We start from the raw sequence: 14,083 nt of genomic DNA, 5'->3' as shown, positions 1-14,083 counted from the left end.
CCCCTCGCAGGTCCTCTAACCCACCACGGTGCAATCCTGCTTAGCACCTTTCCACTGACTATTCTCTCTGTCTGGAACTCTCTTCCCCCAGATATTGGCACGGCTAATTCCCTCACCTTCTGCAAGATTACACGAAGGTCACCTTCTCGATGAGGTGTCCTTTTGCTGCCCTATTTCAGTTTTCACGCTGACTGTATGTTTTACCTGTTACACTCATTGTTTACTGCCTGTGCCCCCAGTGACTCACCTCCACCCTGCCTCTAGCATGTAAGATCCAAGAGGGCAGGGATTTTTGTCTTGCTAAGTTCATTGATACATCTTAGACACCTGAAATAGTGCCTGATAATAGTAGGTCCCAAATAAATTTTTGTTGAATAAATTGAATGCATAAATGCGCATGCTATCACATCTCTGTTCTCAAGTTCTTCTCTACGTCTGAAATACCCTAATACGTCTTACGCTCCCCCATCTGCAATCTCTCTGGCACTTTCTTACTTTGTACATTTCTTGTTTACCTGTTGGTCTCCCCCACTTCTTAGGTCAGGAGATACATCTGAGATTATCTTTCTAAGCCTATCTCCTAACACATACCAGAAAACAAAAGATATTTAATAAATACTTCTTGAAAGCTGTCCTGAACAGTGTTGTATTTCAGACAAAGGGCTGAAACATATGAATCATATGCCAACTCTGATCATAGTTACCAAGAAGGGCTCATTCCAGAGCCATGTATCACCTTTGTTCCATAAATCCTTTTTTTACATTTTTTATGTTTATTTATTTTTGAGAGAGGGAGAGACAGAGCACAAGTGGAGGAGGAAAGGCAGAGAGAGAGGAAGATACAGAATCTGAAGCAGGCTGTCAGCACAGAGCCTGACAGGGAGTTCGAACTCAAGGACAGTGAGATCATGACCCGAGCTGAAGTCAGACACTTAACCAACCGAGCCACCCAGGCACCCCCATAAGTCCTTTTGTTTAAATTGGAAGGTGCTGGTATAACAATTCGGATAACTGGTTGGGGAAGGTGCTGATTTTTGCAAATTCTACTTTGCCAGGATTTCAGAAAATGCAATTTGTTCTTGAATAGCTGGTCTTGGGCCAGATGGTTTGTACATTCTGATTTTTAGAATTGGGGATGCTCCCTGGCTAAAAATAAATTAAGGGAAGATGCAGAGTGGAATCGCTTATTATATTTAGGACATTGTGCCAGCAATTTTACATATATTAACTCGTTTTATCCTTACAACGAACTTGCAAAGGATATAGTATTATCTATATTTTACAGATGAGGAACCTGGGGTTGTGAGAATTAAATACTGTCCAAGGTCACACAAGTACGTGGCATGCCTGAAATTTGATCCAAATTCCCTGCAGAGCAAAATCCCAGCCCTATAGCCAGTACTAGGCTGCCTTCTACTATGTGGGAGTTTTATCCTCAGAATCATCTTTCCAAACATTGTAAACTCACACGCTTCTTTTATTGTCTTTGCATCTCTGGTGTTTTGTTCTTTTACTACCTTGAACACAACATGGAATGCTTTCTACAACGTACTCATTCTTTCAAAGTTCCAACCCTGTCGAAGTGCGACATCTAATCAAATTTAATGCTGGCCTATGAGTGTCACACAGATGCCAATCAGATCACAGGCCTGCTTTGGAGTGGTGTCCCTTTCAATGAGCTACCTGAAAAGGCCCACTTACACCTTTCACAGCATGAGCTGAATGGCCAGAACTGGATATTTAGTCTGACCTGATTTGATTATGAAGGACAATTCCATAACCCTGGATGTGAACTTTTTCATTGCTTGCTCAAGGGTTTCTAATTTTCCTAGGCAAAAAAAAAAAATAGGAGGGGCACCTGAGTGGCTTAGTCGGTTAAGCATCCAGCTCTTGATCTCAGCTCAGGTCACTATCTCATGGTTTGTGCGTTCAAGCCCCACATCAGGCTCTGGTGCAGACAACATAAAGCCTGCTTGCAATTCTCTGTCTCCCTCCCTCCCTCCCTCTCTCTCTCTCTCACAAATAAATATAAATAAACATTTTTTGAAAAGATATAAAAGGAACCCAAGAAAAACAAGGGAGGAAGCAGGCAGGGAAGGTGGGAGAGGTACCAGAGACATAGTTTGCTATATTGCACTTTGAACAGCCAGAACATATGCTGTGCTTCCCAGTCAGGACTGAACAATGAGAAGTCCGGTTAAAAGCACCCGTTAAGGGGGTTTTGGAACAGCAGACTTGCCAAAGCATTCAGAAGTCTATTCCAAAGGAAAAAACATTGTATTCAACCTGTTACGACCATCTTTTATCATGAGATGAAGGGTAGGAGTGCAAAGGGCTGTCATAGAACAAGAGACCATATTGACGAACGATTACTCATTCCACTGACTTAATTCCAGCCAAGAAAACCATCAGCAGAGACATTTCATAATCCAAAAGCTCGGTAGGATGTAGAAAGATGGCAATGTACACAGCCCCCAAGGTCAAAAGTGGAAGAAGCAGGCTCTGGAGAGGCTGGCAAGGCCTCCAGAAGCCTCGCCTCTGGGACCTATCAGATACTCCAAAGACAAGGGTGAACAGAGCTCAGTCTATAACCAGAGAATGATCAATCTATCAATCAACTCAGTATTGTTGATAGTTTCTACTTTGCTGCCCCAGCATTTGTCTCTGTCACCAGTGAACTTTGGAATAAAATGTTCCTTCAATTTTATGGCCAGGAGAGGCCTTACAGATTAATCTTATCTACCCTCTCATTTCACTGCTGAAGCTTCTCAGCCATAGATGGATTTAGGGAATTCAACTTTTCAACTTTTATTTGAACATGAAGTACAATAACAGATTTTCAGGGTTGTGCTGAATTTGCATAGCCTGTCTGATTGTCTTCATGCATATACCTGTATCTGTCAGAGAATGTGTTCCAATTTGAGATTGGGAGAAATACGATCACCTTATAGCTCAGCAAATACTGTTTAGAAAATCAGGATTGGCTTTTGCATCCAGACTGAGTACACAAGCTGGCAAAGGAAAGAGAATAGGAACGCATTCTGCTCCTTTCTTTTCTCATTTTTTTTAGCTTTCATAGAAATATGTGCTTTGGGGGAGAAACTGTGAGCATATAAAGGTCCCCACTTGAGCTATTGACAAAGAGAACAATAGAAGGAAACACAGATAAGTAAGGAGAAGAAAGAAGTACATGTACGGGGAACAGAATGAATTAGAATTTGGTAGGTCACATAGAATGTTCAGGAACTTAACAGCTTAAGAAGGATCTTTCAAAAACTGATTCCAGTTTTTCATTAGGCCCATGTAGCTAAAAACTGGTAGAAGGGGCAGGAGACTGAGTGTGAGAGATGCTGGGAAGCAAGAGGGAAGGGCGCACTGCAGCTGAGAGAAGGGGTCTCTAATCATAAGCTTCGCCCCAAGAGAGAAGGATGCGTGGGGTGAGCTACAAGGCCGCCTCCCCACTAGAATCTGCCCCCTCCACCCAGAGTAGGACAGAGTTCCTCAGAGTTTCCCCTCCTTGTCAAACAGCAGTCGCATTAGCAAAGCCTCAGGTGAAGAAAATGGAGGACGCCTCAGGAGCCCTCTTTGTGGAAGGAAAGTAAAATGCACGAATAAACCCAGGAAACTTAAGAACACAGAAAAGTGAGGCTTTGTATTAGGCAGAGCTCTTTGCTTGCACTAAATAGAAACAAGCACTAAATTGCAGGCACTGCCTTTCTCCTTCCTTATTCTCCCTTCACACAGTGCCTAACTGTGCAAACATCCGGATCCTAAAAGGACATTAAATATTGGTTAATGGAGTCTCAACATCCAGAAGCAACCTGGGAATATTGACACAGGTTGCCTGAGAAACTCTTTAACTCTAAACGCATTGGGAGTCCAATATTCCACAGCTAAAGAAAATAATCAGAACCCCTGGACATTTCCTAAAAAAACCAGCATTTGATCCTGACATTTAAGCAGTGGTTTGAGGATGCTTTTACATGTTCTTGGCTTTTTTTTTTCCATAGACACTGTAAGAGACAAAAAGTTTTATTAGTGGTTAAGGAAAGATCTTTTTTCTCTTTGCTTTAACTTCCTTGTCCCTACTTGAACAATGAAAAGAGGTGTGTGTTGGGGCTCCTGGTTGGCTCACTTTGAAGAGCATGTGACTCTTGATCTAGGGGTCATGAGTTTGAATCCCACACTGGCCATAGAGATTACTTTAAAAAAAAAAAAAAAAAAAAAAAAAAAAAAAAGACCTGTGTGTTAGTAGAGCCTGTTCAGATAGTGGGCTTGTTCACCACTTAAACTTTGCATCCTGATGGTAACTGTCTCTCACAGAGCTGTTATCTTTATCATGTACTTAGCAACTCTGTAAAAAAGAAGTGAAGGCTGCCTCTTCCCTTTTACAGAAAGCAATGAGAATTGCATCACAGGAAGAGCTGTGATGGCAGAAAGAGGGGTTGAAGGTACTAAGCTTCGGAGCTAATAAATTTGAGTTTGTACATTGAGATTCTGCCTGTGCATCAGGTATCTCCGTCCCCATATCTTCTGAAGAGAGCAACAGAGCACCTAGCTTGTTTGGTGCCTGTTTCTTTCAAATTTCTCTTTCCCATTAGAGGCTCAATACAAAGGGAGGGAAGAGTATGACTCTCCTGGCCGTGTGTGTGTGTGTGTGTGTGTGCGCTACTGTTGTAGTTTGCTATGGACTAAATTACCATTTTTGTCTGTGTGCCTCTCCCCAAATAGCTAGATTATTAGCTACTCGAGAAGCAACCTTATATACTTAGCATCTTTAAAACCCAAGCATGTAGCAAAGCACTCACCATAGAGTAGAAAATGGATGGATCACTTTTTAATGTTTATTTATTTTTGAGACAGAGAGAGACAGAGCATGAATGGGGGAGGGGCAGAGAGAGAGGGAGACACAGAATCGGAAGCAGGCTCCAGGCTCTGAGCCATCAGCCCAGAGCCTGATGCGGGGCTCGAACTCACGAACCGTGAGATCGTGACCTGAGCTGAAGTCGGACGCTCAACCGACTGAGCCACCCAGGCGCCCCGATGGATCACTTTTTAAAAGAATCGGTGAAGGAACGACTTCTCTGTTTCTGATTGAACCTCTGTTTCTGGCAGTCCCAATGTACTGCCGATGGGCGCTGGGAAACTGTTTTCCATGCAGCTCTCCAACCTGTTATTGTTTAATTTGGGAGATGGCCTATTTTTCACACTCTGGGTATATACTGAAATGTAAACCCGGATATGTTTACTTCCTGTCTGTATTTTGGACTCCAGTCATTCACCGTATATCATGTCAGTCCTTTCTTTTCTTTCTGACCCCTCCAGGACAGAACATTATTCCATCCTGTGAGCAACAGCTGTGTGGACTGCAACCCCGCAGAGAAGAAGATTTTCATGGCCAGATGTGACCCTCTATCTGAGACTCAGCAGTGGGTTTTTGAACATCTTAATATGACTGTTTTAGAAAAATTTAACCACCATGCCAGCTCCTAGGAAGAAGGAAGGAGGAAAGAACGAGTGATTACCTACAGATTATAAAAACTAAATTTTAGCCAGCATCTGGGTCGAAGGAGTCAGGAATAACATTTCCTAGATCCAGGAAGCCTGGTTTAAAGATTTGTAAATGCCATGTCAAAGTAGGTTGTCCTGCAGAAATTCCTGCATCTGAAGAACTTGGCCGAGAACCTCACCAGCTGCATCTGAGAACTCGAGACTAGCAGTGCCCTTGCTGGACAAGGGCAAAGATTACTTAAGGACTTTTCAAAACAACTGCTGAGTTAATAAATCCTAGCATTTCTCAGGTCAAATCCTGCAGTAGTGAGTAGCTATGAATGGATCCTATTAACTGGGTGGGAGGGGGGCGGAAACAGAGTGCATGACTGCTCTGAAAAGCTGAGGATACCGCAGGTTTAGAACGAGCCACGCTTAAGGGGTGAGCTGTACTCTTTGGTGCCATTCTCTGACTAAGAATGGGTTAAGCAGGTTTAACCCTTCAAAGTGCTGCAGATGATTTTCGAGTGCTCATACCATTCTGTTCTCTTGTTTTATTTTTAAACGAGGGTGCACTATCCAATGGAAGACGTAAATTACATAATGAAACGAACTTCCAATGTTCCCGTGCTTTCATTTACATTTGCCATTTTCCTTTTTAGAGCAGAGGTAACTTATTGTTCGTAAAAGCTCACGCTCCACAAATCTGCTGAAGTTCTAATTCAGTGCCCTTGTATAAATCCTGTTTCAAAACAAAACAAAACAAAATCTATGCTACCAAGTTACTCCAAAGAGAAAGATTTCACAGAAGCAGCAAAACCATGCAAGGTTGAGGAGAGGGATTTCCCTAGGAAATCTATTTTTACTTTTCTATTACTTTTAGAATTTTAAAAGTCTGATGTTTGTTCAGTCATAATTTTTATTAAGGAAGGAAATGGAGTGAGGTTGATGTAATTTGTTGAGGAGATTCTTAAATCCAATAAATCTACACTCCAAGTGATGTGCGAAAATGGCTTGGTTCACTTTAATTCTGTGTGGTCAGTGCTGGGGACACAGACGTGGTTTTATTTGTTTTGTTTTGGGAGTTTTTGTTAACTTGTTTGTTTTTTATTGGTGATATTGATGATGTTTTTTTGTTTCCCTTGGAAGCTCACAGAAGGAATTTCCATCAATAAAGTGCTTCTGACACCATTTTCTGTTAATGGGGCAATACTTTAGGGGTGAAGAAAGGAATGATTACAAAACTAATTGGAACATTTAATCCTTAAAAGTTTTACTTTTTTACTTTTTTTATTTTTTTACTTTTCAATAATTACAAGGGGGGGAAGAAATTATAAGGATCAAGATGCATCTCTAGATGAAAGAGTCATGTTGATTACACATTTCTCAAGTTTTTCCAGGTAGAAAATGTTTTTATTTTCCTTTTGTTGTTCCCTTTTAACTTAGTTTTTCTGTTAATAAAAATGTCTATAATGTCTTGGGTATAGAAGCATTGAATTTGAGAACTGGGAAGACTCTTCGACTCCAACCCCCTTTGTTTTTTCCAGATGAATAACAAAAGGCCAAAGACGGGAGTCTTAATTCCTGGCTGGCAGATGGCTCTTCTGACCAGTGCCTTCCCTCCTGTGCCGTGTTGCCCTCCTTCTGTTACCCAAGGTGTTTCTGGTTATGACTCTGTATTATTCTCAAATAACTTGAAATTTTCAGTCATGAGATGAGAATATTATGCCTCCCTGGGGATGCTTATGAGAGTAGCGCTCACATCCAGAACGTTGAATATATGAAATATCTTCTAAATGTTCATGATTTTGTTCCCTCCTTGAAATCGAATCAAAATGTCCAGTTAAATTGCCCTGCTGATAGCTGGGGAAGAGTTATTTCGTCATCTTCATGGGTCTTTCAAGCATTCTTTTGGAGAGCTATTCTTTTCAAAATGACAGTCGCAGAAATTTTGGGGGTAGGTCAAGAGATCTCGAAGCATTCAAGATGCAGAATAGAGAAAATCAATAGGTAGAAATTAACCTGTGCGTGTTGAACAATTCCAGAGAGTGAGTGAAGATTTGTCTCAAGTGTTCAGAAAGCAATCTGGTTGTAGAATTAGATGAACCTATAAAAATTCACATTATGTCATTAAACACTTGACTGCTATTTACAGTTTTACCAAAGAGCCACCCCTGGGTTCTGCACCCTGGAAAGCCCAGATCTACAATATGTTAGGATGTTCTAATCATGGGAAGCTAGCCATGACATGTTTGGCACCGTTTTCTGAGGAAGCCTGAATACTGCATTGTTTTAGTATAACACCCAGGATCAACAAAGATTGGGTCCCTGATCCTAGAGGGGCTTGTTGTCTCTTGCATCTAATCTTCCCTCTGAGTAAAAGGATGTAATATAAAAAATGAAAACAAAAAAATTTCAAGGGAAGCCTAAGACACTAAAGCCAAAATTAAAACTTCAAATTGCCAAGCAATTAAGTGTGTGCAAATGGGAAACATTCAAACAGAGTAAAATGAAGCCCAGAGAATCTACGTCTTAGCAGAAGGGCAGAACACTGCCAACAAGCACAGTTAAGGAGGCATTCTCAGTACCACCAAAGACTGGAACTCCACTTCCTTAAAATACCACTATTACTCTTGTGAAAAATAGAAAATTACATACGTTTGTATAATTATTTGGCAAAGGGGATTGAACAGTAATCAAGAAGATCCTCTTTCCTGGAAATAGCATGATTTAGAAATTGAAACAGTAGAGTACTGATTTACTTTTGTATCAGAATGAGAAGGAAAATATCATGAGGTTAATCTGGCCTCAGAAATTGCTCCTTCTCCACAATAAATGGCTTTGCCGGAACTTAGAAAATAGTTAATTTAAAAAAAAAATGTTTTTAATGTTTTATTTTTGAGACAGAGCACTAGCAGGGGAGGGGCAGAGAGAGAGAGGGGGAGACAGAGAATCTGAAGCAGGCTCTAGGCTCTGCGCTGTCATCATAGAGCCCGACACAGGGCTTAAACTCACGACCTGTGAGATCATGACCTGAGCCGAAGTCAGATACTTAACGAACTGAGCCACCCAGGCTTCCCAAAAGTAGTTGATTTTTTAAACCCTTATGTATTTACTGAGGAAAGCTATGCTGAAAGGCAATTGTGAACGAATACTGGGATTTCTTCTTTGTTCCAAGGCTGAATTAATAGCATGGTAATAACAATGTATTGGCTTCTATGCCTACTGCTATTTAGCTAAAAATATTAATACGATCACACGACTCTTTAAATGTGGTCATTATATCAGAAGGCTCGGTGAATAATGCAACTTCCAGGATTCGTTTGTGAATTGGTAATACAGAATTTTATAAACCGATGCATAATATACTAACACACTGGATTTACCATCCATGAAAGAGAGGGTGAGGCCCATTCAGGTCGTGTTCTTGCAAAACGTAAAACCAATACCAATATTTAGACACCATTTCTTTTAGGGGCAATCATATGTTGTTGTTGTTGTTGTTGTTGTTGTTGTTTTTAAAGCCAAAAAGCAAGTAAAGAGCATATAAATAACTACTTTGTGATTCTTGCCCTCACATGGAAAGCTTTACAATTCTTTCATAACTAAGGAAATTGCGAAAAAGAACCCTTTATTGGAATTGGCACCCTAAAGTCTATGTCAGATACATCAAAAGAGCCAATGGCACTCGAGTTTTGAAGCCAACTGTCTAGCCATGGGAGGAAGGCCATACCCACCACTGGGTGACCTTCCCGGCCCAGGACTTCACACATCTGAAGACCAGGACAGAGCTGCTGGTGAGCTCCTGCTTTTGACTTCACTTGCTAAATGTTGAAGAATCTTCCCCGGGAGTGGACAACCCCTCGCCCTCCCCGCCGGACGCCTTCAAATGCTTCCTGGTTACATCATTTAGAATTTAGAGCCATCCTAATAATATGCGATGACTGTGAACATTGTTTTCTCCCTGGGAACCCCTGGAGTCAAATCTCTTTAGGCTTCTTCCCCGTCAGAAATATAAGGCTGCAATACACTTTCATAAACAGGTGCTGGAGATGAGGAAATAAGCAAGGCATGTTATCTAAATCCTGAGAAGCAAGACCTCAAAGGGAAACTATTTTTAAGTGGTTCTCCACGATTGTGAGAATGAATACCAATGGGGAGAGGTAAATCGTGTCTGTAACATGGGGGTGCATCGTCCTCTCCTTTCGCCTCATCCACAAGGTCTACCCTGGCCATCGTAAGTCTCAGACCACACCACTAACTGTAATTACTCTCTACGGGCGAGACCCTGGAGGAGGACACTGAAGCGTGACGAGCAGCCAGTCCTTCCCACGCTGCTGACGCTGGAAGATTGCTCTTTGATTTATGTCTGTAGCCTTTGCTTGCAGACCCAGGAGCTGTTTGCAACTCTATTTGGTAGACTTGACATTCACTGGCCCGCAGCTTTTGTTCACAGTCCCTCATCTCTCCGCTTGACACACCAGGCTGGCGTGTCTGGTACAGTGACTTCTCAGCAGACAACCGCTCAGGCACGTGTTTGATACTTCGCTTCAGAGAAGCCTGGGAGCCTTTCTCCTGTCCCTCTCGCCTGAAGTTGCCCCCTTCTGCTCACCACACAATAGCCTCCCGGGGCTTCCGCGATCTGCCCCTCTTCCACTTTGCTTCAGTCCCACCGTGATGCAACCGACCTCAGCACAGAAGTCTGGCTACATTTCAGAATCTTGCTGTTAATGATTTTATTCTGACGTTACTCACCTGGGGGGGAGGGGTGTCTGTAAGCGACATGGGTCTTGATTTACCAGAACAGTCCTGGTTTATGCCTGCTGTCCTGTGTCCCGTTTTACTCTTAAAAGGAAAGGCTAGTTTAGGGTCGGCTTTAGCTCAAGCGGTTACTTCGCATGTGGTTATTAAAAGTAAAGGCTGGTGTGGATAGCAAATCGGATGGTCACTCTGTCTACCGTCCACCTGCCTGTTTGCTTGATGGCTCCTCCAAGGAAAGTTAAAATGTCCCATATTTAGTAATTCTTATGTCTGCAAGACACCAGCTAGCCTCACCCTTTCTCTTCAGACAGCATAACAAAAACCAGTTCTATTTTTGGATCGCCTGTTGCATTCGTGTGCAATAGGTTCTTACAAGTTGCTCAAGAAAGCTTTTAAATTAACAATTCTTATACCCACCTACCTAAATCTTTTTATTGACTTAAGACAATTATAACTTAATTAAAAATTTATTTGAAATCAACTAAGTCATTTTCTACTTTTCCAAGCTAAAAACAGTAGATCCCCATCACAGCCATATTATTAATTCTCGTGTTTATGGTACAGGATGGAAATAGATTAGGTAGGTAGGTAAGTAGGTAGTTAGTTGGATAGATAGATTCTATTCACGTTATTGCTTTTGTTTTTCAAAATGATACTACATTTATTTCATTCCTCCCTATCTCAGGGGTAGATAATAATACTATCCTTATGAAGAAACTGAAGGACTCAGAGTCAAGGGGCTTGCCAGATCAAGGTCAACAGTTGATGGGTGCCACTCTCCATATTTGTGATTAATATTAACTTGTGACAAGTTATGTCTGTCCAGGCTGGAAGAGCCAGGACTGGAAGCCAGGCTTTCTGATGCTTAGGCCTCCGCTCCTTCCACTCTCCATGGAAAGTCACACTTCACTATAGGGCCATTGGTCCACAGCAAAGCCAAATTGAGCTACATGGAGATACTTCCAAAAAACTGTGAACAATCATTCCTTGGGGGCCTCCATTTTTAACCCCTTAGTTATGGTTGCTCATCTCCGTACCCGTGTGTTTTTGTTGGTTTTTCCACAAACTTATTACAGTAAGAACACCAAACGAATTTAGGATTAGTTTCTCTTAATGAGATTTCCAGGGTGCTTTGAAGAAGTGATCAACTAAAGCTATTTGCATATCTCTGGAAGAACATCCTAAAGCAAATACTTGCACTTTGTGATTATTAATGTGATTATTAACCTCAGCCCTGGAGTGTGGGGGAAGGGGACAGCCACCAAGCAAAGAGTTTGCATTTCTTTTGCAGTAAGCCTCCAAACTGACCTTCTTTCAATACTCTGACTTTTGAAAAGTTCTGCCCAAGTACATCTCTTAGCCATTTGAGACTCTGAATGCACTGATGTGAGTTTCCTCTGTAGCACTTTCTCTTCTGGGGATGCTAAATCAGAATTTCTGGATAAGGCTGCTAGAAACAGATAATTCTACAATCGAAAAGAAAATGAATTGCTTTGTCCCCTACTAGCTCTTAATGTCTTACCACTGGTAAATCCAAGTTAATTCCCTGACATGGTTGTCTTGCTCACATACATGGGCTACAGATGCCTGAGAGAATGGCCAGCTGGGAATCACAGCTAAACTTAGACTGAGCTGAACATATCTGGGGTACCTGGTTGGTTCAGCCGGTGAAGCGTCCGACTTCAGCTCAGGTCACGATCTCGCGGTCCGTGAGTTCAAGCCCCGCGTGGGGCTCTGGGCTGATGGCTCAGAGCCTGGAGCCTGCTTCCGATTCTGTGTCTCCCTCTCTCTCTCTGCCCCTCCCTCGTTCACGCTCTGTCTCTCTCTGTCTCAAAAATAAATAAACGTTAAAAAAAATTAAAAAATAATAAAATAAAATACCTTTTTAAAGACAGTTGTGTTAATACTGAAAGTATTTAGAAATCATGATTATATTCAAAAGCCATCAGAAATGATAAAATCAACTCACTCAAAATCCAAATGAGTGTAACTCAGTTCAATAAATATTTACAGCTTGTTTAAAGTTCTTTAAATCGGGATTATAGAACTGGAAGACTAAGAACAGGCAGTATTATGTTATCATAGTAAATATCTTTTTAATCACTTACATTTCTCGAAGTGTAATGACTGGGTCAAGACCCCTACCATTAAGTGCCTGGTACTGAGCATCACATTAGCAATTTAACTGTTCTTGTTCCTTCCTCTGAGCTACTAGTAAACTTCATGCTACTATAGAATAGTATTGAAAAGCAAAAGATGGCATAGTGAGGCTAAATAATTTACTCGACATTGTTTTTCAGCATATCAGCCTGCCTGGCCTAGACCATGCTTTTTCTCCAGTTCTGTCTAATGAAAAGAAACCTTACTTTTTGGTAGCAATTACCTGGCCAAACTCGTTTCAAAACCATCGTGCGGGTATGACTGAACTATGGTTCCTTTCATCTTTGAAAAATGCTGCAAGTTTAATTAAAACTCTTTTAAGTGCAAGACTGTCTCACTATGTTCAATTCAGCACAGTAACTTCATTAGAAATAGTGGCAAAAGGTAAAGAAAATCTTAGTCCTTCTGCCATGTTGGAACTGTAGTTCTCTTGGATTTTTAACCTTCTTTTCATTGAAAATAAATACTAAGTTCTTTTTCAAAGGTTATTTCTCCCTCGTCCTCTGTCTGCAAAAATAAAAGTTAACAGAGAGCATTTATTTCTTTTTTTTTCTTTTCTTTTCAGTTTCTTTAAATTTTAGTCCCTAATGTCAACCAGAGAAAATCTTCCAAATTACTTTTTCCCCCCAAATGTTTTTCTGTGGGTGTGTGCACACACGCGCATATTCAACAGGTGCAGGAAACAGCCTATGGGAAAAGGTGGTTTGCTTTACCGATATTTGCTATTCAAATTTCTATCGCCCAGCAAATTGTTGCAGAATTTATAATGTAGTCATGTGCCAGAAATTCAAGCCGCATGTGTTCAGACTTTTTGGAGGAATAAAAAGGCATTAGATGCAAAAACTTCTTTTAGAGCCAAAATCTAGACAGTGCATCTCCAATCAAAAAAATAAATATCTACCCTCAGGACTTTCCATCCTTTTTAGAGCCAGTGAGAACCAAGGAAACTGAAGTTGTAACCAGTGCTCCCCTGTCCTAGTAAGGGAGGGATGAAAGGAGGTGGGGAAGTGGCAGGGGGGCGAGGTTTAAGAGAGAGAAACAGACATGCTTTATTTTTCCTAAAGATAATTTTTTTTTAATGTCCTGGAGGAAGCAGCAGGGAAGTGTCAGAGTGACTGAGATGTCAAAGAAATAATCTCACAAAAGACATGCTGCCCTGGAAGCAAGGAGCCACTTCTCATTAATATCTACCTACTAGCAAATGGTGGGGGTCAGACACATACAGGCGCACACACATTCTCTACAACCGCTTTCAGTCGGAAGACAAGGGTTTATAAAGAATGGGAGCTCAAACAAGTATTAAATAACTATGCAGAGTCACTGAACTGTTTAAAATAAAACAATCTCTAAGGCAATTCATCTGGGTAATAAATGCCTCTGCTTGAGAAAGGACATGGAGTGGAGCCTCTTTTACTGTGAATGACAGGAAAGCCTTAACTGGGGGAGAGCTAATGACCTTGTTTCTACATTCCTCAGACATCAGTCGGCTGAGAAAACTGCCTGTGGGGTCCAGGCAGTGATGGTTTAAAATGGCCAGGGAGAAAGGCTACAGGAAAAAATGAGAGGGGGCTTTGGTGGCAGCTTCTAAAGATGTTGATGAATATCCGCACACTTTGTGCTATCTGCTACCAGAACTGAGCCACTGGCCCGAGATGCAAAGATATTAGCAAGG

At 41.4% G+C, this 14,083-nt stretch overlaps 1 protein-coding gene across 1 annotated transcript in view; it reads left to right on the top strand.

Moving 5' to 3' along the window:
- Positions 1 to 5,493, top strand: part of GALNTL6 (polypeptide N-acetylgalactosaminyltransferase like 6) — a 1,201,435-nt gene extending 1,195,942 nt beyond the window's left edge. The window contains exon 12 of the mRNA XM_042935079.1: positions 5,326 to 5,493. Within this exon, the coding sequence (XP_042791013.1) occupies positions 5,326 to 5,493 (168 nt within the window). The remainder of the gene's footprint in view (positions 1 to 5,325) is intronic.
- The last annotated feature ends 8,590 nt before the right edge of the window (positions 5,494 to 14,083 follow it).

This window comes from Panthera leo, chromosome B1, assembly GCF_018350215.1.
Source record: "Panthera leo isolate Ple1 chromosome B1, P.leo_Ple1_pat1.1, whole genome shotgun sequence".
Taxonomy (NCBI): domain Eukaryota; kingdom Metazoa; phylum Chordata; class Mammalia; order Carnivora; family Felidae; genus Panthera; species Panthera leo.
This window is presented reverse-complemented; position numbering and strand designations above follow the sequence as displayed.